Raw genomic sequence first — 23985 nt, forward strand, 5'->3', positions numbered from 1 at the left:
GTATCTCACCCCAGAAGAGGCAGGGCGCCACACGCAATGCTACGATGTCTGCCCATTTTTGATTGCAATTAATTCTTAATCCCTATCTTACTAAACAGAATTCTCATTTTCAGAGTTTCTTTGAAACCGCCAATCAAGAAACCATTCGATTGTTCTGTCAAAAAAATGTTTTAAAAATGGTGGAACCGAACCCAGTAGTAGAGTTGGGAATAACGTCTTCCCAATCTCCTTAATTTTAAATGAAGTATCCTCATATCTTCCTTTCTGCTCGTCCCAATGTTATCTAATTTCAATGGAAAAAAAGCATTTCGGTGACGCAGAGAACTACATCTTCATTTTTAACTAGTTCCTCTGACAGCGGGACTGCGACTGAGGAATTGTTGAGTCGGCTGACGGGTAGACACTCCAGCATTACACGTGGCGCCCTGTCTCTTCTGGGGTGAGGTACTACGATGCCGCTGGTGTCACTCAAACCCTCAGAACTGACCCTCTACTTCAGTCAATCCTCTTCGGGCGGAACACAAAGTACACAGCACCGCGCACGTTGTCACCAAGTACTTGTATACTGTTTTCGCAAAGAGGACAGACTAACGTAGATGTGCAGACGAATGTTAGTACTGACCCCGGCGGTGACAGGCGCTAACGTCAATTCTGGCAGCAACGCGACTAAATAGCGTTTTTTTTTTTCAATTTTTTATTTTCTACCTAGTAATGACACTCATTAATGTATAACAAACTTCTGTACAAATGAATTCGCACTTCCCCTATAATGCTTGGATAATCGAATACAAAGTATTAAACATATTATGGCAGTACGGAATATTAACATGAATCTCTCTACAAATAACTGTGACATTCATTTAAAACTGACTTAAGAAATCACTTCGTAGTGCACAGAGAAAAATATTCAATAAAAATGACGTATCGTTCTCGTAATTACGATGGAAAATGTGGTTGAAAAAAATTTTACGGAGGAGTTACAAAATTTTTTCGGAACGTTCGGTAATTTTTTCTGACGTTTCTGTTGAAAATTACGATACGGTCAATTTACGAAATATTTCTCTCCGCGGGATTCATAAGAATAAATAAATAAATAGGTAAATTAGGATTGGATATTCTTCACTATAAAGTAGTATGACAATTATCTAACATCACTTTCGGTGTCATTAAAGACAATTATCATTAGTATCATTAAACCATTGCGGCACGTCACGGTACCCCACTCCCTGTTTTATCGTAGCAGTAGGCGGGCCCCACTGGGCTCCTCGAATAGCGCACCAATCACACCAACATTCCCGGTGTACTACGGCCCGCAATGGCTTAAATCATCTTTAGTCCGTATGCTAAATTAAGAAGGTATTCAGAAGGCTTTTTGCGGATTACGAGAGCATTCAGAAGATTTAAATATCATCTCCTGCGACCGTCTAAATGGCTATCAATTGCTTAGATCGATCACGATTTATCTGTTTATCTGAGCCTTCTGACTTCTCCCAAGAGCACGACTATCCGAATAATTACTACTCACTTCCCTGTGACAGAATCACAATCTTATCTAACATCATTATCTTATTTTTTTGGTTGTGTGAAATCTTTCTCGAGAAAAAAGATTTTCATCCTTCATCATTTATAGAATTAAAAATTCAGCTGTGAAGCGGTTTATCTCGTTAACTGCTTTCATTATTTCATTTTTTGTTTCACCAACTTGTGACGAGAATATTAATTCATGACGATTAACATATATGGAGAGAAAAATTCTTGAAAAATTACTTGTCTGCTCCGTAAATTGTCAGCCAAAACAATATTCAAGATGCTACGCAGGGAAACTGTAGGGAAATATCCGATTAATTTTGAAGGTCGAGGGGTATGTGGCTGGATTATTTTTTCATTTCAATTTCAAGCAATTAAATGTGTGGCATTTCACGTCATATGGTATGGTTTTTCACTGGTAGTTGTGGCTTCCAGCGTATATTTTCTGTATGCACAAAATGCAGAGAATTGTTTCCAAATTGTGGCTTTTGTCTTCACTGTATTATTAGGAACATTATTTTTAATTTTTTGATCAATAATCTCCAAGGATTCTCCTCCAAATCTGCTCATGTCGAGGTAAAGTCTTTGAACTTGATTTTTTCTAATGACAGTTTTGGGGTTTGAAACGCGTACAAATTGATTATCGGATATTTTCATTGCTTAGCAACAAACAGGGAAATATTCGAAAAATATCCAAAGTAAAACAGTTTTACTTGTACCACGTGACGGGAAATGCCACCATTTGATTGGTTGAAATTGGGATGAAAAATATAATCAGTAAAACTTACGAAACAGTTCCATATTTTTTCACTGAACGTCTCATACTTCTTCTTAAACGTTCTGAACTTTTTCCTGAAAGTTCCCTGAAAAAGGGCGTAACTGTTCTACAATTTTTACCGATTATTTTTCCCATCCAAATCTTGGCCAATAGGATTGCACCATTCGACGTTATTTTGTATAGCCAACGCGGTATTTCAGCGGAAATTCTTGGAAATTTCACTGGAAATTTTGCATGTTGCCTATATAAAAAAAAACAAATGATAAAGTACCCCTCAATTGTATCTGACAGATTGGATGACAATTCGTTGAAAATTATGTCTCATGGTGCAATTCTATCGGCCAACATTTGGATGGAAAAAATAATCCCCCGAATACCACTCGAACTTCGAAATTATCTGATACTAGCGACCCGCCCCGGCTTCGCACGGGTGCAATCCTGAGCGGAAAAAATGTAATTATTTACGACATCACATTAGAAACCTCAAAAATAACAGTACTTCTCCACTATTTAGTGGATGTTATTATACATATAAATCTTCCTCTTGAATCACTCTATCTATTAAAAAAAACCGCATCAAAATCCGTTGCGTAGTTTCAAAGATTAAAGCGTACAAAGGGACAAAGGGACAGAAAAAGCGACTTTGCTTTATACTATGTAGTGATGATGATTTCCCTCAAGGTTCCCTACAAACAAATAAGCTTGTCAAGTTTTCCAGAAAAATCACTCGCGCTGCGCGCTCGTGATTTTTAAACTGGAAAACTTGACACGTTCATTTGTTTGCAACGAACCTATCGGGAAATATCCGATAATTTCGGAGCTCTTGTGGTATTATATGCGATTATTTTTCCCATCCAAATCTTGGCCAATAGGATTGCACCATTCGACGTTATTTTGTATAGTCAACACGGTATTTCAGCGGATATTCTTGGAAATTTCACTGGAAATTTTGCATGTTGATATATATAAAAAAAAACAAATGTTGAAGTAACCCTCAATTGTATCTGACAGATTAACGAACCTATCGGGAAATATCCGATAATTTCGTAGCTCTTGTGGTATTATATGCGAATATTGTTTTGACTGGCAGATTACGAAATAGGTCCGTCATTTTTAAAGAAGTTTTTTCTCTGCGTAGACACATGAACGAGTTATGGGTTGTTATGCAGAGTGACATCAGCACCTTGCTTACATATATCAGGATGACATAAAATCGGAAACTGAGAATTCAATCGTAAAACGAAGCCTAGATACCGATGACAGACTTTGTAACGATGAACGTTAAAATTCTTTGATACGTTAGTTAATCATCGGGTGATTGACTGTCGCCATGCGTCGAAATGGCGACGCGACTGTCCCTGGAACTTTATACGATCCTTGGGGCCGCTCTTCGTGGTGGTAAAATGATCGGTTTAATTGCTGCAATTAATATTCCTAAAACTGTTACACATTGTGCTACTTCATAATCATGGAAAGATCCAGCGCTCATGATTCAAAAAACTATTATCAGAATTTTAGTTTTTGTACTATTGCAGAACTGCCTTTTCGTTTTGTCTCCTTCCAATTTGCAAGCAAAGTGTTCACCTCACTCCGAACCATGAAAATGAGCCAATTGTGAACCTGATAGTGAAGCGGTTAAAACAGAACTTTCTCACTATTCATAAAAATTATTTTGCTATCCCTGCATTTTCTTTTCTTTCAAAAATTGCTGTGTTAAATCACAAATATTTAGTTAAATAACAGAAATTTTTTGTTATTCCGTATAGTCTTAGATTACTATGTTCCCATAGTAGTTATTAATTTTATATTCTCTCCGCGCAAATTGCCAAGTTTTTCCTCGGGTTTAATTTGCGTAGCCACTTCACTGCTGAATCGTATTTAATAAGAAACCTAGCAGAGTTGATTATAATTTACATTGCTGGACTCGTCCGCTTCCTACTATGTCTGTTGTCTTCCTCTCTCGAGTCGAAGACCTCGTTAACATCTTCAGGGAAGTCTGCTTCTAAATTATCTACTTCAGCATCTCGCCTGAAAAAAATTATCCATAAACAAGAGAATAATATCGCTATTGGGACAAGCCCTTAAGTACATAAATTTCCGGGAATGCTCACGTGTATCTGTTGTCTGATGGCAGAAACAGCGATTTTGGACAATTCTTGAAATAAGGCCAACACTCGCCGTGCTGTTTACCCCGATTTTCAGCCTCTACGTATTCCTTCAATAAATTTGCAAATGGTGATTTACTTGCTCTGAAAATTAAAAATGATATTTAGAGTGCATGGTGTGTGAAAAAAATTAACCCTTTGTCTATAGCTCTGTTTAGTCCATGTCAGTATTTTATAGTTTTTCTCAGATTACTACCGAAATGTTTAGAATAGTTTTAATAAACCGAAACAGCGAAAGAAGAGAAAGAAATGAGAGAACATGGGCTTTTTGTCGAGTGGGTCCAGAGTGTGAAAATTTTGGTCACTAAGGGTTAGTTCCTCTGGACATACCTTCTACATGCGATAATAAAGAATTAAAGTTTATGCCAAATCGTTTGATATTATTTAGTAAATCCTTATCCATAATCTAATACACGATAATTAATATCGCATGGAGTGTTTGCCGATTCAAACGAGTTTACATCGACTTACGTGAAGAACAGCCTGAGCATTTCTCCAATCAGGCCAAAGTTATTGAGCGGATGGCCTTGAACTTCGCAAATAGCCCTTAACAAACATGCTTTCCCGTCGAGTCCCATGGTGCTCAACATATCCTCAGCAGTGCCATACAGAAGTGCGCGTTCCCCACCGTGAAATGCATTTTTCGGTGGGGACTCCTGTAAATCACGTTTGTGGAGTCTCCGCTTGATGAATGAGGCAATAAAGTCAGCCATCATCATACCAGCCTGACGGCTCTTCATTCCCCTGTCGAATACTGGTGGAAGGGCACCATACGGATTTTCGTTGTCGGTTAGTCCGAGTTTGTCAAAATCAACTGTGAATAATTTATTATTAATGATTATGGATTGATAACATACTCGTGTGAACTATTGGAGTTTGCATTTTGAATGTTTGTCAATAATTAATTTTCAGATGGACTGAATAGGTCTTTGTACGATTAGTATATCTTTTATTCTAGATTTTCCCCTTGAGAGTAGAAAATATTTTTATGAGAGAAAATTCTAGGAAGTTTGGGGTGATGTGTATGCAATGTTTTCTGAATGTATCCAGAGGTGCATGACTGGGACTATTGTTGATGAGAGACATCAAATCTAGGGTGTTGTATCCCTTTAGTCTATTAGTTAGTTCGTTTGAGGAAACGAAGCGAAGCGGTTGTGCCTTTCCAGCGTATAAAATAAAATAATTGAACGAATTTCACACGTCTGATTATTGAATCATTATCCCATTTCCAATATGAACAAAAATCTGTCGCCGTTGGGATAAATATTGTTGGCATAAATAAAAAAAATCCAGGGAAACATTTAATTCGAGAGAACATGAACTGTTTTTGAAGACCGGCCTCTAATTCGTGATTGTAAATTACTTGTGAAGGGCAGACTGATCGTCATGTTGCTCAGGAACCCGTAAGGTGGGTAGCGAACAAACGGAAGTGCTATGGTCGGCGTTATCGTCATAACAGTTCCCGGTGGCAACGCTATCCGTCCATCGTTGGTCAACCACAGGACTCGCTTCTGTCGATGATGAGGTTCGTCCGATTTTTCATTATCCGACGGCGAACATTGACAGCTCTTCAGCAGGAACACAGACAGGACTAGGATGAGAGATGTTCGTAACATGTTGTCTGCAACAGGAGAGTAAATTTCGGGATCACAATATCAATTATAAAAATAATATGAGCAGACATTGGCTTCGATTGGTATCATACACTAGCGTAGGATACAATTGAAAAAATTGTACTGCCTGATAAGTGTGTCTGCCCACACTCGTCCATAACCACTTTCCTTCGCTTATGTATTTAGTATCCCATACTCGTAATTTCGGTTTAAATCATTTGAAAGTTTTGTCCAGTTCTTGTACGGAATTTTTCGTAGAGAATATAATTGTTGCTGGATTTTTCATGAAATAAATAGAGAACGAAAATCAATCTTATTCTCTTCTGAGTGTTTATACGTTAAATTGAAAAACATTTTTATGGGTTGGAATGCTGATAAGTGTGAGGTATGATATTTAGATTTGATTTTAAGTATGTAGACAAAGTGGAATGAATAGGACTCTTTGAGAGCATGTGATTAAAAGGTTCAGGATGTTATTTCCCTTTGTAAAATCTAGTTAATTCCTCTTAGGAATCGGTACAGAGCGGATGTGTCTTCCGAACACAATTATTTGAGTTAAATAATAAAGTAAAGAAGTACTTTAAATTATTTACAGAATTATTATTTCAAATAACCCAATTTCCAAAAATTGTTTTTAAATTCATTCGGTTTTTTCTATCACAAATGCGCATTTTCTCAAAAATTAATACTTGGAAATGTTTCACCAATATTCATTAATCTTTAATCCTAATGACGTAGAGTTCCACTAATGATCAAATGTATAGGAAATTCCAATAACCTTCAACTCTAATGTCGCAAAAAAAATTACTCTCATCTCTCCACCATTAATAATTCCATCTAGAAAGCGTTACAGAAAGTGAAGAACCTTCATTTTCACTCAACCCATTCTTCCGAGGACTTCGTGCTTCATACTTCTTCATTCCCTTGGAAACTTTATCCACGTAATGCAAAGACATCAATCACACTTGGCATGGCTAGCAATGAAATCCGTAATAAGATTATGTGGTAACAGTTTTAACAATCTCAAATCAACGTATCTACGGATATCTAACTGTGATGAGAAATCATCGCCGGGTGTTTTTCCTAGTCCCCAGTTCGACACATGTCAACGAATAATTTCAAGATAACTTCTATCTCGTCGTAGTGCCGTCAAACTGATAGGAAAAAACCCGTTCCAATTCCTCCAGGTGCAGTCCAGATAAATCTGCAGTCCGTAACTCATTTTTTCGCAAAAGTTTAGAAGACATTAGAGTGAGGATTTAGAGATTTCTACTAGAGGATGAAGTCCTCAGTCCTCAGTCCATTCATCAAACTTTAACAGATTAAAATTCTGTAAAAATGCGTTATTATATTATTTCTAAGCACTTCCTTTGCACAAAAGATTAATTTCGCTATTAAATAATTTTACAAAAGTGAACCTACCGAGAATGCTTGATATGTGTGGACAAAAATGAATCATCTGTCTGTAGCTGTTTTTCAGTCCATCTCAGTATGTTATAGTTTTTATAGTTTTTCTCCAAACAGTACCGAAATATTTATAATGGTTTTAATAAATAGAACCAGAGAAGAAACAGAAAGAAATGAATAAACAAGGACCTTTTGTCAAATCTTTGGTCACTGAGAGTCAGTTGATCTGGAGACATCATACGAGAAAGATAATAAACAATTAAAGTTAATAGTTAAATCACTTTTTATATCCTTGAGACAATCCCTATCCATAATCCAATAGAACCAATGGCCTAATAAATCATAAAGAAAAAAAAACTATTATCAAAATGAATATTCCTTTTTTTAGTTCTTTCAAGGCGAATACAAAAGTGACTTATTCATAAAATTCAATAGCTTTCACTTCAGTGAACACATAATTCATGAACTTTATTTCATCGCCCAGAGATCAACAAGTGAATTTTAAAATTTCTCAAGTCTCGTTTAGCTACTCTAAACTGAAATGAAAAGCCATTCCTTATCACTTCCCATGTACTTCAGATAAACCCCCCAGTCCATAACTCATGAAAACCGCATGATATTTAAAATTTTCCCGACAAGTAGTTGTGACCGCGATGGCACACTGGTTATGCTCCTGACCGAGTGACCATGGAGCGCACATGGTTAACAGTACAATCCCTGGTTACACCGAGGGCACGAGTCGTAACTCTCGTCGGCGACCTTCAGCAAAGACCAGCCACATGGGGTCTTCATCAACTAGTCGCCCACTCGCCGGGGGATCGATGGCAATTGAAGGAGTCCAGCAGCTCCTTGGGGGCCTCCCAACAGCGCCAACACCAGGTACTGATGATTTTTTAACTGGAATTTTCGGTACTGAGGAGGATATGGATGTAAATGATATGCGTATGATCAATCTGAGGTATGATACTGCAACGGCACTGATATTTTTCCGATCCGTTACAACCAACTCCGGCGTTTTCAGAAAATTAGTCAGGTGATATAACGTAACCGTTAGATGCCTCGACTGGTTATTAGTAGCGTTGATAGTGCTATGTTTCGATCCTTGGGTAATGTGTTAAGGAGGACAGCGTGATGGTAATATTTAAAAGGGAGGATGGAGTGATTGGAGATGTTGCACCAATTTTTTGACCGATTGGAAGGATTGTATTTGTTACGCCCAAATTTTTGCATTTTTTGTCAACATCATTCACATCAACTTCAAGAGGCTGAACTGCTGATATTTGAAACAACGTCCGGATGTTGGTGCGAATGGTAATGTGTGTTGGGGGTGTGTGACCGATGGATCTGACGACAACCGAAAATTATTGGAGTGATTAAGTAAATTAACGCAATTCTGAATTAACATAATCGGAAATGTTGTCAGATCCTAGTTTGATGTATCGATTGCATCATCTCCCGATATTTTTGTTTAGAACAAATATTCGAAAAGTAATTGGATTGCGAGGGAGAAGTCTGGTACTCAATTAAAAGAGAAAATTTGTTGAACTGATTCCAAAATATCGTCACATTTTTGGACGATTTTCAGGTCCGACGCTTCAATTTGGGAGGGGGGAGAACGGGTTTTTGGGGGCCTTAAGTTTCGAGACCAGACATAAAATCGCATGATGATGCATATGGTTTCCTCTTCCTGGTAGATATAAAAATAAACGGTGCGTGTAACGTTTTTTCGCACTTCAGATTAAATGTCCCATTTTATTTGGTTCCCGGTCACTCTTCTGTGGCACACCGCGAAGCAGTTTTTATCCTGGGTTTTATCAGTTTGATTATGATCGTAGTCCAGATTTGAGTTTACCTCTTACATAATTAGATGAAGTAGTTTTTTATTGAGTGAGGTGAACAAGTTTAGTTACGTTTTCTGTTTTATTTATCTCTGTAATCCACGAGATTATGTCAATTTTAATAATTACGGTTGTTTATGCTTCAACCGTGAACATCTATCCCAGTTCTTTATGAAGTTTTAAAGACTAGCTACTTTTTGTTCTGAAATTTTGAAAAGAAATCAGCACTCCAGATTATTGAATAATTTGACTGGATAATTTATGAAAGGATTTGAGCGCGGACTTTTTCGCTTCACTTTCGCGGAGTTTTTCATCAAGTGATTAATTTATTTGAGTTATCGGAATTATCAGTGAGATATATGTTATGCGATCCCGACACAGTTTCGCATTATTCCGGCATTTTCCACTGTCTTAGGACTTGCCTACGAGGATGCGTTAAATGGAGATTTTTTTTTATTGTTGTTATGATGTGTCACATCGGAGTGTCGCACCGGCGACAGTTCCGTCGATATCACCATCGGCATGAGAACAGTTAGCCTCGAAATCACATTCAATTGCAAATTTTATTTTCCGCATGGAAAGACATTTCGTATGCACCATCTACGGCGGTGGCGCCGCGACCTCAGCCAAGAAGGGAAAATTCACCGTACATCGGAGATATCCCCGGGGCCCATTGGCATTGTTGTATCGTCGAGGGATGTAGGTGAATAACGCCGACAGGAAGACAACAATGAAGACATCGCGGGGCTGGTGTCAGGTGCGGGCGGAATACTGATATTGGCCCCTTTACTCTCCAATCGACACTGCGAGCATTATCGATAAGGTGACGTGACACTCTAAACGATTGTTAATTTGTAGCCCAGATACCTATTGAATTTAAATCGACTGTTAATTGTTGCCATGTTTATGCGGATAGTGTTTGGAGAATAGAGAATCGAAGGAATAAATTTGCAAAAGTCTTCCGTATGGGCAAATATTTTTTTTTAGATAATGAAGAGAATTCTGCTTTCTAAATTCTTCTCATTTTATTAGTTATTACTAAACGCTTGTGAATAGATTTTTTCGTATGTTGAATTAATTACTTTGTTAATTCTTAAAAATCGTAGGAGAAACTCAATTTTGAGAAAAGATTTTGAATTTCTTGCAGGTAAATTGAGATTATATCGTGCGAGTTATTACATCATTCTGTTCGTTATATTTATTTCTAAATAATTGAAAATATTTCATTAGAAAATTATTAGAAATTAAATTTTTCTGGTCGTTTGCTAGAATTTTAATTTTTTTCATCTAGTCCTCTAGTTTTTTTTCACACATGACTTTGATTTTTGCCATAACATTTAATGGTCGAATGACTTCTGAGTAGAAAGTGGACTTGACACTCTCGATATGACTCTCTTCGAGCGACTCCCAGAGTGAATTTAAATCAATCTTTACGGATTTATATTTATATTTAATTAAAATGGGGAAAATTTGGCGAAAAATGCCGTCGTCATTAAGTTCTATTATTTTCATACCCTTTTGAGTTTATTGTAACTTTACTCGATGCATTTTGGTGTTTCACTAGCTTTTTTTCTTCTAAGGAAACGACTTATTTATTAATTTTGTCCGCGTTTGTCTGCTCACATAAAATGAAGAATGAAAATAACGTGGGCATTGGAAGTTCTCGTATGCGCATGGACTGTAATTTTCGTAATAACAACGTCATTTCGCACTACTCTGCATTCATTTATCCCAGACTGTACAACTTATTACGGTGGAAATATGGGTGTGGAACTTAACGATGCACAATGTTAAATTGTTTCGAATTCTTGACCCAGTGACACTTATACTATTGGAACCATTATTCTTAATTCATTGATAATTGACTTTCAAATATTTTTGGCATTGTACAAAATCATCCATCACAATTGGAACCCCAATTATTTATTGATTTAATCCTTAATGGAGACACGAATCCAACTGGCGAAGGTGATGAAGAGATTCAACACATCCAAAGGTATATAGGGATATATATCGATAGAATAATTAATTAATTTAATGACCATATGTAAACCCTTTCGGGTTTTTACATTTTGTTTCCCTTTTCCATTAACCCCTATTAGTACAGTCTATCGATAGAATAATTAATGAATTAAAAAAGACAGTATTCGCATAAAAAGTCAGCAGATTTCAAAGATTCAAAATAAATAATTCCTCTAAAATTCGTGAAAGAACCAGAAGAATCTGAACAGGAGGGAAGTGATTTTAAAAATTTTCCTGATTTTCCCTTAATTTTTCCGCAGTAACAACAGCTGAAGGGTTTATGTAATAAACTCCGAAAAGAATCAGCAAAATGAATCGAAAATCCGCGATTCATGGTGCCTAACCACATAAGTAGTGTTTTAATCCTCAATTACCTCGTCTCTCCAACATTAAACTTCATTACTGAATTAATCGCTTCCAATTATCATTAACCTTATCATCCACATTGATTTTGTCTATTTTCACTATAAATCAGCCCCTGAATCCGCCAGTTTTCCTTTCATCCTTCAATAAACTCACTCCAATGGTACGTAAAAACCTCAGTGAAGTCAGATGCATTACAGAGTGAGCAGTTGGAATTCCCGATCTCCATTAAAGTCAACATGGTATACCATAATACAACGATTCCTTGAATGATTCGATGAATAAAAAATGGTTGGAGACGAAAGAAGCCAAGTGACCGGGTGGGGAACAACACGTTCCAGTTTTGTCTGGCTCTGCACCGGGAAAAATAAAGGAGAAGAAAAAACGGGTCGCAATCGTTCATCGAAACGTGCCCTGGAAGCAGAGCAATGTGCGGGACTAACCGGCATTACTTACGCATCCTCAATACTCCCGAAATTATAACTGGACCTATAGAACTTTGCAATTCTCTCGGAATTTTCGCGTGAGTTGATCACCCTTTGTATATTATCATAGCACGTACCCTTCCCTTGACATGGGAATCCCACAAAAAAAAACAGGATAAAAATTGTTGTTGTCTAATTTTTTATATTTTTTTTGTTCAGTCTATTGTCGTCGTGAAGCCAATGAGGCGTGAGATATGTGTTCATAGTGTTGAACCACTCAAAAGATAAACCACAATGTCAATTGTAAAAGGGCAATTTATTCCTTCACCAAGAAATCCTGAGAATATCAGCCCAAAACCCTTTGAAGATTCACTTACGCCTTTTTAGATTTTAGGTGATCAAGTGATAACTTATGATAATGACGTGTTAAACTCGTTGGATTATAGGACGAGTACGCGAGCCTAAGAATACTTTCCCGCAATCGTATCGATATTTATTATTTTTAAATTGAATTCTTCGATGAATAAAATTGTAAAATGGATACAAATGTTGATTACAATGTTGATCTGTCATGAAGACACTAATGAGGATGAACTGTAAGTTAATTACTCGAATACTTCAGTCTTATAGAATTTCCGTATTGAAAGGAATCCGATATTTCTCAATGCTCTGATTATTTTATAACAATTTTATGATGAATACTTTCAAGATCATCAACTGTACCCCACCACTCAGAGGCTCAGCATGAAAATGAGAGCGGAGTAATCAGGAAGATTTTTTACGCAGGTGCAAGGATCATTTGACCCTTATCTCCCTCCACTTCAAACCCTGATTTGACTCCAAGGAGCAACTGACCCTTAATCCCGGTGCTCATTAAAAAATCCCTCAACCGTCAAACTCCCACACAACTCATAAGAATCTTGAAAATCAAATTTTACATGGCAATTTATGGTCTACGGCTCGTCGCGCCGTAGTGTAAACTCACCTCAATAAAATATATCTAGTTGATAGGTGTAGGTACAGCGGGTAGAGTGCAGTGTCTATGACGAAGCAAGGAGTAATTTTGATGCACACTGGCTAACCAGGACTATGGCATAATTGCTGCCCGCCGGCTCGCACTTCCTCCCTATTATTTTTTCAAATCTTCACTTCGTGTCTAATGAAATTTTTCACCAACTATTGTGCGAGGAGAATACAGATGATTTTAATTAAATCACTATAACGTTTTTTTATTACAAACCTAATTAATCGGTCACTGAATGCATCGGATTTCTTCAATTTGGCTAATTAATTTATTCCGATTTTTATACATTTTATAATTATTGTTTATTCGTTCTTACTCATTTATGTTGATTTGTTACCATGTCATTAAATTGATTGTATTTTTTTCAATTAAAAATGTAATGTATTTATTTGTTTTAGGGGAAATAATTTGTGATTTTATCATTGACTGATGTGGGAGGATGAGGTATCATCAGTGTCTTGCACAACGTCGGCTTTCAGACTGGAGTCATCCTATTCAAACACCCCACTTTACCCTGGAGGATCGAAACCCCCTCCTCGTGAGCAGCCGGCGAACCGTCACGTATGTAATACATGACTTTTTATTCTTGCCCAGTGGAACGTGGTATGATTTCAATTAAGTGCGTGTATTTAATTTCTATCGATCAAGTTTCATTCAGTAATGAATATTCAGAATTCATGGTAGGTTTCATGGGTGAAGGTATGCAACATGAACGAGTGAGTGATTCAGTGATTACGAATATCTGCTGGGTCAGAACTCCCCTAAAAATAAATATGCAAAAACTCGGCTCACGGAAAGAAATCCTGATTTTCCTTTTATCAGTCGAGCAATAGAGTAGATCGAAATAAATTGAGAAGTTAGTGAAGGGAATTTTGAAGATGAAGGTCGGTCATCAGCTGTAATCCAGTTCACGGACCGAATTACGAACAGGAATTTTTTTGCAATGAATTCAATGACCCCTCCCGAAAAATGCATCGCATCACGAAGTTCCATCGTTCTTTAACGACGCATATCTCATCACATTGCGATGATACCCAGATGCTGCGCTTCCACCAGCGGCAGGTGCTCCGGGGGCTGTAAAACCGGCTCGTGCGACTTAATTGTCAGTCACTGATTCAGAATTTAATGGCATGATTTCAGAGCTCTGTCAATTTTCAGTAGCTTTCGAGAATTGCTCGATGCTTTTTCTTCAGAGAATTCCAATTCATAAATATCTAAAAATTTTGAGACTCGTCTAGTCTATTCTATTCTGATTTGATTACAGCAATTACATAGGCAACAATTTTTATATATTTTCAGAATAGTAGTATTCACAGTAGTATAAGTAAACTCCAGTCGAGACGTTGAGCGTAACGAGTAGAAATGAATTATGGATGACTACTATAAGTTATAAAATTCGTGGAGTATTAAAATGCGGCTTATTATGTGTCGAAGAATCATAATTATGTTTCTTGTACTAATGGTTCGGTAATACAGTGGGGTAGAACCCATTTTCAATGTAAAAAGCTCATTAAAAAATCAATTTCTCTGGAACCTCCAGCCTCCATCAGCATCCCACCATCACACAAGGACATCAATCACGGGTTCAATGTAATCAAAATTTCACCAGTAAAATAAAATTCACAACATGCTTTATTGTAGGTCTGCGAATCGAATAATAATGAAGTATAATACCATTACTCTTAGATTACGTTAATAACCAGCATTTCCATGATTTAAAGATAACCCTTGTCCGTCTAATCCTCATCGTCCCGCAATAATCAATCTTGCGAAGAATTGAAAAAGCCTTTAAATCATGTGCTGCTCGACGCAACAATTTCTTTTCCATAAAAATAGAGAAAAATAATAAAAGAAGAAACAAAAAACAGTTGCTTATGGATTACATCATTACCGCTGTTATGATTACCCAATCATGTTGATAATAATGGCCAAATTATAATCGTACGTTAACTTATGGCACCTGTACATTACGTAGTAAAACTAAAAAAAGAGATTTTAATCGTACGTGTGAATTATTGTCTATGCATGAATATGTCGTTGAGAATTGAATCCTGCTATAGCTCTATGAACTAGTAAGTTTATTCGTATTTGAGTGCAGTTTTTACTTATGTCCAGACGCAGATTATAAAATCAGGCGTCTCTACTTGTTGCGTTTGGTTCGATCCAAGTGATGATGATGAGAGATTATAACTCCAAATTGCTGATTTTATTTTTTACAAGAGTATCTCAGAAACTAGTGGATTAACGAAAGAAATGTCAAGATTATTTTCCCTGAGGCCACTATTTTTCAAGATACTGACAGAATGATAAATGAAGTACCTGGAATCATGTCCTATACATCACTCCCCAATTATCCCTTGGAAAACCGCCATTGTGCTTAAATTTCTCATCGAAAAATCAACTCCATCACTCGCTATGTTTGATAAAATTTCACGGTATAAAAAATCCATTAAACAAGTAGTTCAACACCAATGTCCCCTTCCTCTCACCATTATTCTTTCAAAAAAACAAAATTTGCATTAATAAATGTAACTGGATAAATTGCATTGATAAATTGATTCACTTTAGTCTCTCAATAATTCAGGAAGAGCATTTTAATCGTCTTTATTCCATAGCAGCTATCATTATCGCTTAAAAAATACTTAAAACTTATTTATCAATGATTTACCAAATAATTCTAACGCTCGTAATGAATTTTACATTAAACAAAAATGAAAAGTTATTTTTAACAAATAATTTCTCTTGGTAAATCACTCAATTCACATTATCATTCATCTGAGAAATTGAAAATTTGCTTCTTATTATTCGTTTCTTTTGTGGAAGAACTATAAACAAATTATAAACAAACTGTAAACAAAGGCACCCTTATACGCATATTCTTAATCTATTTATAGCTTTCTTAATATTTATCTCGTTACGAATACAAGAACATCGAATTCTCGAGTTAATACGCCACTTTCTATTGAGTTCGTCATCCATTGAACTCTAATACGAATTTCATTTTTTATTTTCTTCGATATATTGGAGATTAATTTTAATTAAGACACTTTGAACGCTCAAGCGGCAGTGACAACTGGTTGTTTCTTCGGAATAATTATGTACCAACGTGATTAATCCCATTGTTAATTACAACAGCTGTATTTGAAAGGGGAATCGTGGAAAAGTGAAATGAATTTTTTGTTAATCCTACAGTTCTCTGACTAATGAGTCACGAGAAAAAAAATTGTCGGGATAATTAACAAAATACCCCGTTCATCAATTGCAATTCATTTCGTCGAATGAATATATTAAGTTTAACGCGACACTTTAACGTAGAATAACGTTACAGCTGTATGGTGGTAATTAACAAAGACTTGGTCACTTCAATACATCAATTATTCATGGATAAATTTCCCCATTCATCTACTCATTTTCAATTTTGTACAAACGTTTTAAAACTCTAAGAACTCGCACATTTTGCACTATTATACACTATTCGTCGTACCTATGAGACTCCCAATCACGTTCTCTCCGTTTATTGAAATAGTTAACAACATTGTTCTTTTTTAACGTTAAAATTGTCCAGTAATAACATCAACATCCGAGATGACTTTATCATCGTTCCTATTGATTATTAATTGTTTATTACGAAAATATCCGTCACTCTTGTTAAAAACGTATCAAGAACTAATGTTAATTAGTCATTTTGTTGTTTTCAATCTTTTCTGAGCGTTTTTATTTATTGGTTTGCCTTTTATTAATTATGATGGTAATTATTGAGGTCAATTATTTTAATTTTAAGTATACGACACCAGAGTCATGATGATCTATCATTACTCGAACATTAATAAACGATAAATTGATGTGTTCGATTAGTTTTTATCGATTTATCATTTATCGACTGCATTTTCAATGGCAAATGCAAATTTCGATTGAGCAATTTGCTCCTTAAAAAATTGAAGATAAATTTTTAATGCTACATGGAACTATTCTACGACCACGAAGACTGATATAAGAAGTAAATAAAATAATTTGAATGATTAATTTGTACATTTTTCAATTTTTCGTATCAATTGCTCTATTTTGATTTTTTTCGTGTTTGCAAAACAAAAAATTATTCTTTTTCAATGTCTATTTATTTTTAAAAAGGAGTGGTTTTTGTTTTTTAACAGTCACTCACTAATCACACTCATGTTAATGCTCTTTCACTCTCACGAAATTAATAATCAATCGATCAACTGAATTCGCAAAAATTAATTAGTTAATTACTATTAGTTAAGTAAGTCTTTGGCATTTGTACCAATCTTTCCATGATATATATTTTTGATAACGGATAACAGTATATTTTTTGCATTCGTTTTTCTATTTTGATTTGTTTCTCACGTGAATTCTCAGGGCGAAGTGGTATCGAAGGGATTCTTTGTATTCTGGTAATTTGTCATTAGCTCAATGGGAAGCAGCAGAAAATTTCAAACGTGAATAAATGATTTTCTTTTGTTCACTAAAAATAAAGGTAAATGGAGATGAGGGAGGGAAGGAAAAGAAGAATTTTAATTTGAGCATGTTTCGTCTGAGGGCCGATAAATTGTGATTCGTTCCTCAAGAGATTCAGGACTATTTTCTACATATCAAAATTGTGAAATTGGATGAATAGACTCATCTAAATCTTTGAGATAGCTGGGAATTTATTGTACTAATAAATGGTGGCAAAAAATGTTTTTCGAAATGAAATTTTTCCGGAAAAAATCGTTGGAAGCTCTACAAGCCTTTACAATTCACCAGAACAATAATAGTGGCACTGAAATATTTTTTAACTCAAGTTGCTAGTCGTATGGAAGAGTAATGTTGAGGCGGAAAATTTGGAAATATTGACGATTCTTAAAAACGAAAATGTATTGAATTGGAACAGTCAAATACGATTAAAGTACGTCGCTTTGGCGTACTTTGAACTTGCTTCCACCGACAACATGAAAAATTATTAATATGGCATTGTGAAAATTTTTAATTCATTGGAATCCTGCGTAAACGTTCGGTTGTGGTGATTTCATGGTAGAAATAAACCGGAGTGTTCCTAGTTCAGTTTTTTTATTACAAGTATCTGAATAACTACGCACTAAATAACCGAATTACGTATAATTGTCACAATTGTCTGTATAGTCACAGTAACATTTTTATTCATAGAAAGTTGTGTTGAAATTTAACTGGAGGGCAAAAGGCTCCAGAGAGCTGAAACTGACTGATCGTTGTTAGCATTTTGATAATTACTCCAAGTTATTCAACTGCGGTTGGAAATTTTCTACCAATTTTAGTTTCGTAATTGACGCTCACAAAGGCACATATTTCTATCGAAATGTTGGGAATTTGACACCTAATTTGTTCGTGGTTTTTCAATGCAAATTCATTACTTGAATTGCAAAATGAAGAATCTGGATGGTTTAACTCCATTTTTGGAGATGGAATAGTTTCTGTTGAGAAAATCGAGAGGTGAAAAAATGATTTAAATAGAAATTTTCAGATTTGTCTTCATTTTTAGACTATTTCACAAAAAATTGTTGAGCAATCGATAAATTTTAATTTTGACAGATGAGAAACGCTGCCTTCTAATTTGCATTCCAGAAAGGACATAATTTCAATGTTTTATTCTTGTTAAGTACCAAAATATGAAGATATCGGAAACGTTTAATTTCTAATGCTTTTTGAAGGTAAATCGATCTTTTTTCTTGATGTGTCGGAAGATGTTTGTGGATTGCACAATTCACAAAAACCATCCGTCAACTATTTTTTCTCAAGATTCTTCGACAAATACCTCTGCTAACCAGAAAATCCCCAAATGTGCGAAATTCTCCGCAGTTATGCAGTTATGTGGCTAACGAGTAGAAAATTTCAAAGTACTTTCCCTCCGAAATTTCCAGATTTCCGAAACAAATCTGATTTTATCCTAAAACGTTCGTAAGAAAATTCCACATATCACTTGAACAAGAATTTGAATACCTGCTAAACTGTCGGTTTTTTTCTTATCAATATAAGAACCACATTGTTTCAATTAACATACACAGACATCCCCAATAATGCAAAAATTTCCCTCCATCAATTACCTCTCAATTTTCCCAGACACTCTGGAAAAAAAACTCTCAGATTCTCTCTTAACAACCACAAACAGATAAACTGTTCTAGCGATAACGTCAAACTACTCCTGATAACTCGATCAGATAAAAAAAAAATATTGAATGAAAGAGTTGAACGATATCTTCCACAAACGTAATATTCACTGAATAGCAACATCGAGACCTCGAGAGAAGTCAAAGAAAATTCCTCCACATCGTAAAATAGATGAATATAACCACCAAAAATATTCCCAACAATTTCGAATGACTCTAGACACCAAAGTCCGAGGTACAACGGGATTCATGGCTTCAATAGTTGATTTCACTTCTCTCTTTCGACGATATAAATGTTATGTTAAACGGTTACAGTGGCCTCACGTTCCTTCTCCTGCTGTCGGACGGCAACCGCCGCCTCCACTAGCAGATAAAGACACTTAAACTTGTCCTTGTCCTCTTCGGGTGGTGTTGGCGGTGGTGTTTCATCGTTGTGGGTGTGACTATTGTGGTTACTGTAAACCTCAGCCTCGTGTTTAACTTCTGGGGTTGATGATAAATGCTGGCGTGGTGCACTCCAGTAGGCAGCCTCTGGTACTGATGTATTGTCTTCCTCCCTAAACATCGTGGCAAATCGTTAGCAATTGTCAGTATTTCATTGACAAGATTGTTTCATAAACTGTCTACACACTTGAAAACTTCATTTATTTCAAATTTATGAAATCCCAGAAGTTTTCATCGCGTCTAATTTCCACTGAACTTTCAAGAAAATTAAATTGAAGAATAAAGAATTCTAGATTTTTTTTCTAGATTTCTATTCCCGAAATTTTGTCAGAAAATTTGATTGTCCATTATTACATTATTTGTTTTGAGATAATTGCACAACCATTTCACGAAAGATGAGGCACTCCTTACGAATAAATTAATCATTAGAAAATTTCCCAAGGAAAGTGATCTCAACATTTCCTCCTAAAACCACAATATCTATAATAATCAGAATGAGCTGAACTAATGAAGGAATAGTAACTAATCATGCAGAATAAGCTAGTAATTATAAAAATCCCACAGTTTTAGATTTTCGTATCTTCTGATAGTTCATGATTTTAGATTCGCAACAAGTGTTTTATCGTATCACCATTACGCAACTGTTATTTCTTCTCTACAATACATGTTATCACAGTCGTACCATGATTATTCTTGTGAAACGGAATTTCTCATGTGTGTCTAAATATTTGAAGATGAGCAAAAATTGTACGTACCCTCGTCGGGCTGGATGATTTAGTGCTTCGCCATAACTTAGCTCATTCGATGGCTCGACTTTAGTCTCGGAAAATGGGTAAACAATGACACTTGGCCACTGTGCTGAGGGTCGCTCCTCCTCACTGTGAGAACTGCTCTCATAATCATTTGGACTGTCTTCTTCACTCCTGCGTACAGAAAAAAATTAACGACAATGAATTTTCGCTCAATCACAAACGCCAAATGAGCAACAATACTTTTGTTAATCGTGATTTTTTTCGTTAATACGTCATATCGAGAGAACAAGCCAGAAGAATTTTTTCCAACTGATGATAACATCTATAATAAATTATTATCAAATTTTCCTCTAAATCTACTCATTACCAAGTTGAGCACGTAGAGAGTGGATCCTAGTATTAGTTACAACTGTGAGAATGGTGTTTGAATAAAGTAAATAAGCTAAATAAATTAAGTTATAAATTTCAAGAATATCTTTCCCTCTAAGAGAATGCTGTGCAAAAAGCCTGATAATGCTCCCTGAAATGCCTCATAAACGAGATACTTGTCGATGAAAATTATCATATCAACAATGCCCTATTGAATTTTTACGGGCATCATTATGCAATGAGAACACAAGACTCACCTATACATGACATGATCCTCATAATCGTGATCCCTGCGCCGTTTGGCAGGTACATTCGTGGCAAGTGAATCCCAATCTTGATTGGCAGTTGGGCTTAGTCCTGACGCCTGTTGGTGGCTTCCACCGGGCATTTTCTTGCCCCTTCGTGAAATTGTGTACTGCAAAGGATCGTGCCCTTCTCGCCGAATCATTTCCGGGAGGATACGACGTCTTGCATTTATAAACCAGTTGCATACCTGCAAATATCATAATAAAAAATTAATTGAATTGAAATTATCACCTCTTCAAATAAAAAATGAGACTACGTATCCGAATATTTTATAATGCAGTTATTATTTAAACAACCGACTGCAATGGTTGGGTGGGTGGAGTGTTGCTCCGGCGGACATCAAGACTGAGCAGTGTTTCGCTGAGTTAGTACTTGAATGGGTGACCGCTTAGGAACATTACGCGCTCACTGAAAAATTACTACGGGGAAAGCACGAGTGCGGAGACCCAGTGGGCCCTTATCGTCAGTGCGACAGAAGGGTACACTGGTACTCTACACTAGCAGCCAACTGTACGATAAGGGTTTTCCATGGGTTCCTTCGATCCTTGTGGACATGTTGTGCAGTTGGGAAAAAAATCGGTCTCATGGCACCGTAGGGCAAGGGAATGCAAGAAGATATGAAGGCATTGAGAAAGGGAAGCAGAAGTCGATGTAAAACGAACAACACATTTGTAACATCAAAGGAAAAATAAATAAATATTATTTAAACTTTGCAGGTTTCGATTGAAGTTGATTTTTCCAGGAAAATTGAGGAAATAATTTGAAGAGTGCACTTAATAACTAATCAATTGAAATAAATTAATTATTTAACAATTCATCTTCGGCCATAAGAATCATGTTTCACAATTTAAAAACTTTATCCCTTTGAATTATTACGGTTTTCGTCGCATTTAAATTAATGGAAATGGAGTAATTGATCCTTTAAAATAAATTTGCAATTACCGATTGAATCGATGTTTGGTAGCTTCGCACATTGACAAAGATAGTCCTCTCGTATATCACGGATTGGAATAACTACTATACCATCAAGAAATACAGACTGCCGAATAACACGCAACAGTCAACGAGTCACGAGTTTTGCGGCAGTTGACAGAAAGATCAGTCGATTTGTGGCAGTGAATGATCAACAACTCCATTCATTTTCTGTGTGAGTGCATCATGGATTCACTGATTTAATAGAAATATTCCAGGATAACTCGAGGTTCATTGAAACATAATTTCGAATTACATAAGACTCCACTTATTGTTGTTTGTCGGCTATTTCGGATAATTTTATGATTATCGCTTCCAAATGAAAGCGAAAAATTTCCAATTTATTAGCAACAATATGATAACAAGCCAGCAGTAACTGTTCATTCAATATTATTATTTCCATCAATCATCAATAGAAAAAAAGGAAATAGAAATCACGAGAAGGCGCCAGTGTCCCAGTTCCCTACAATTTTGCAACAATAAATAACTTATTTACTTCCGATGTGTTATCACCGACCAATTACTAGGCTAAGCCCTCACGATATCGATAGGATAGTTGCAAAACATCTCAGTGACTTCATCAACTCGAGATGAAGATGTGCCTCAAGAAAAATTCACATTTCCATTTCAGATGTTTCTCGATTTTGTCGTACATATTACATTAAAACATAAGTTAACAGTTTACGACTTTTTTGCAAAGCATTTCTTTTTAATATTTTCTGCATGAACGTTACTTTTTTGGTCATAACACAGTATAGCAAACAAAGTGGAAATCTTTACAACAATGAAACTCTATTTCTCCAATTCCTCCAAATATGAACTTTAAATAGCAAAATTTTTTTCATGTTGAAGTGAACGATAGACATAATGAAGCATAATTACCTGAAGTACAGTGAGATTGGCCTCTTGACTGAGTGTAAGTTTTTCACTGTCACTGGGATATGCATTGTATCTGTGCTCATACAACCATCTCTTCAATATCTTGACTGAATGCTTTGGTAAATTACCACGACGCTTCCTCACCGAGTGATTACCCGAATGTAAAATACCAGAGTGGGGCTTGCCACGAATTGCAGAGGTATCGTGTTCAACGTCAGAGCCACTCTGATCGTCATCTGTACTGCTTGATGATGGAAAACGCTCTCTTCCTGTAACACGCATATTTAGGGTTATTATTAGATTAATTAGTTCAATTAACACCATAATTAAGAAGTCTCTCACATCGGAAAGAGTCTCCCAAAAAAATATCAGATATTATTTGGTAGAAATTGAAATTTTTGATGAGGAAATTCCTGAGAATTTCAATGGAACTGTCATTTTCTGTTGACGTAATTTTCACATTTCTCCGAAACGAAAATATCAATTGCCGCAATTGATCTAAACGGATGCATAACTGATGGAGAATACGATTGAATACGATTGATTACCATTGATTCAGTAGTCGAGTAGATATAAAACGAGAACATACCAATCGTGTTTGATACTAGGCCAACAGTATACCCTGATCAATAAGATAGACAAGAAGTACACAAGGAGTTGCTCCTCCGTGATATCCCTATCTGAACAATGAACATAAAAAAATTCCTTCAGAACGTGCGGTTGGTTTTTTACAACGTTTGCTGCACTATGTAAATTACAGTTACAGGGTAAATATAGACACGGGAGAGCCTTGTAATGTATTTACTCAATTTTATTCTTTTACGGTAATTTTTGTTCTCCTATGTAAATAGGAAACTGACAGATATAGTTCCGGTTTTTTTTTATTGTAGGGTTGGACACCTAAACAAACACTTTTCTTTCATATTTCTTCCAACTTTGAATTCAGGGTTTTCAGAATTAATTC

At 35.9% G+C, this 23985-nt stretch overlaps 2 protein-coding genes across 6 annotated transcripts in view; both read right to left on the minus strand.

The window, feature by feature from the left end:
• Nucleotides 1-547: 547 nt before the first annotated feature.
• Nucleotides 548-13565, minus strand: LOC135165191 (uncharacterized). Of its 3 annotated transcripts, XR_010299449.1 has the most exons (6): nt 13124-13565; nt 5834-6091; nt 4942-5284; nt 4417-4554; nt 3327-4333; nt 549-3096 (listed from the first exon to the last, which is right to left on the minus strand). XR_010299449.1 is itself a non-coding variant. In XM_064126251.1 (5 exons), the coding sequence occupies exons 2-5, from the start codon at nt 6084-6086 to the stop codon at nt 4216-4218; spliced, it is 852 nt and encodes a 283-aa protein (XP_063982321.1). In that variant the 5' UTR covers nt 6087-6091; nt 13124-13565; the 3' UTR covers nt 548-4215. The 3 variants fall into 3 exon arrangements, 2 of the variants coding, with proteins under 2 accessions (XP_063982321.1, XP_063982322.1); XM_064126251.1 differs by having other exon boundaries at nt 548-4333; XM_064126252.1 differs by lacking the exon at nt 13124-13565 and adding an exon at nt 6862-8170 and having other exon boundaries at nt 548-4333.
• A 1211-nt stretch (nt 13566-14776) lies between these two features.
• LOC135165188 (homeobox protein TGIF2-like) overlaps nt 14777-23985 on the minus strand; it is a 38701-nt gene continuing 29492 nt past the window's right edge. For all 3 annotated transcript variants that reach the window (XM_064126248.1, XM_064126247.1, XM_064126249.1), the window contains exons 2-5: nt 23025-23290; nt 21122-21357; nt 20499-20666; nt 14777-19856 (exon numbers count right to left, since the gene is read on the minus strand). In XM_064126248.1, the coding sequence (XP_063982318.1) occupies nt 19601-19856; nt 20499-20666; nt 21122-21357; nt 23025-23290 (926 nt within the window). In that variant the 3' untranslated portion in view covers nt 14777-19600. The remainder of the gene's footprint in view (nt 19857-20498; nt 20667-21121; nt 21358-23024; nt 23291-23985) is intronic.

The sequence above is a fragment of the Diachasmimorpha longicaudata genome, chromosome 8, assembly GCF_034640455.1.
Source record: "Diachasmimorpha longicaudata isolate KC_UGA_2023 chromosome 8, iyDiaLong2, whole genome shotgun sequence".
In the NCBI taxonomy this organism is placed as follows: domain Eukaryota; kingdom Metazoa; phylum Arthropoda; class Insecta; order Hymenoptera; family Braconidae; genus Diachasmimorpha; species Diachasmimorpha longicaudata.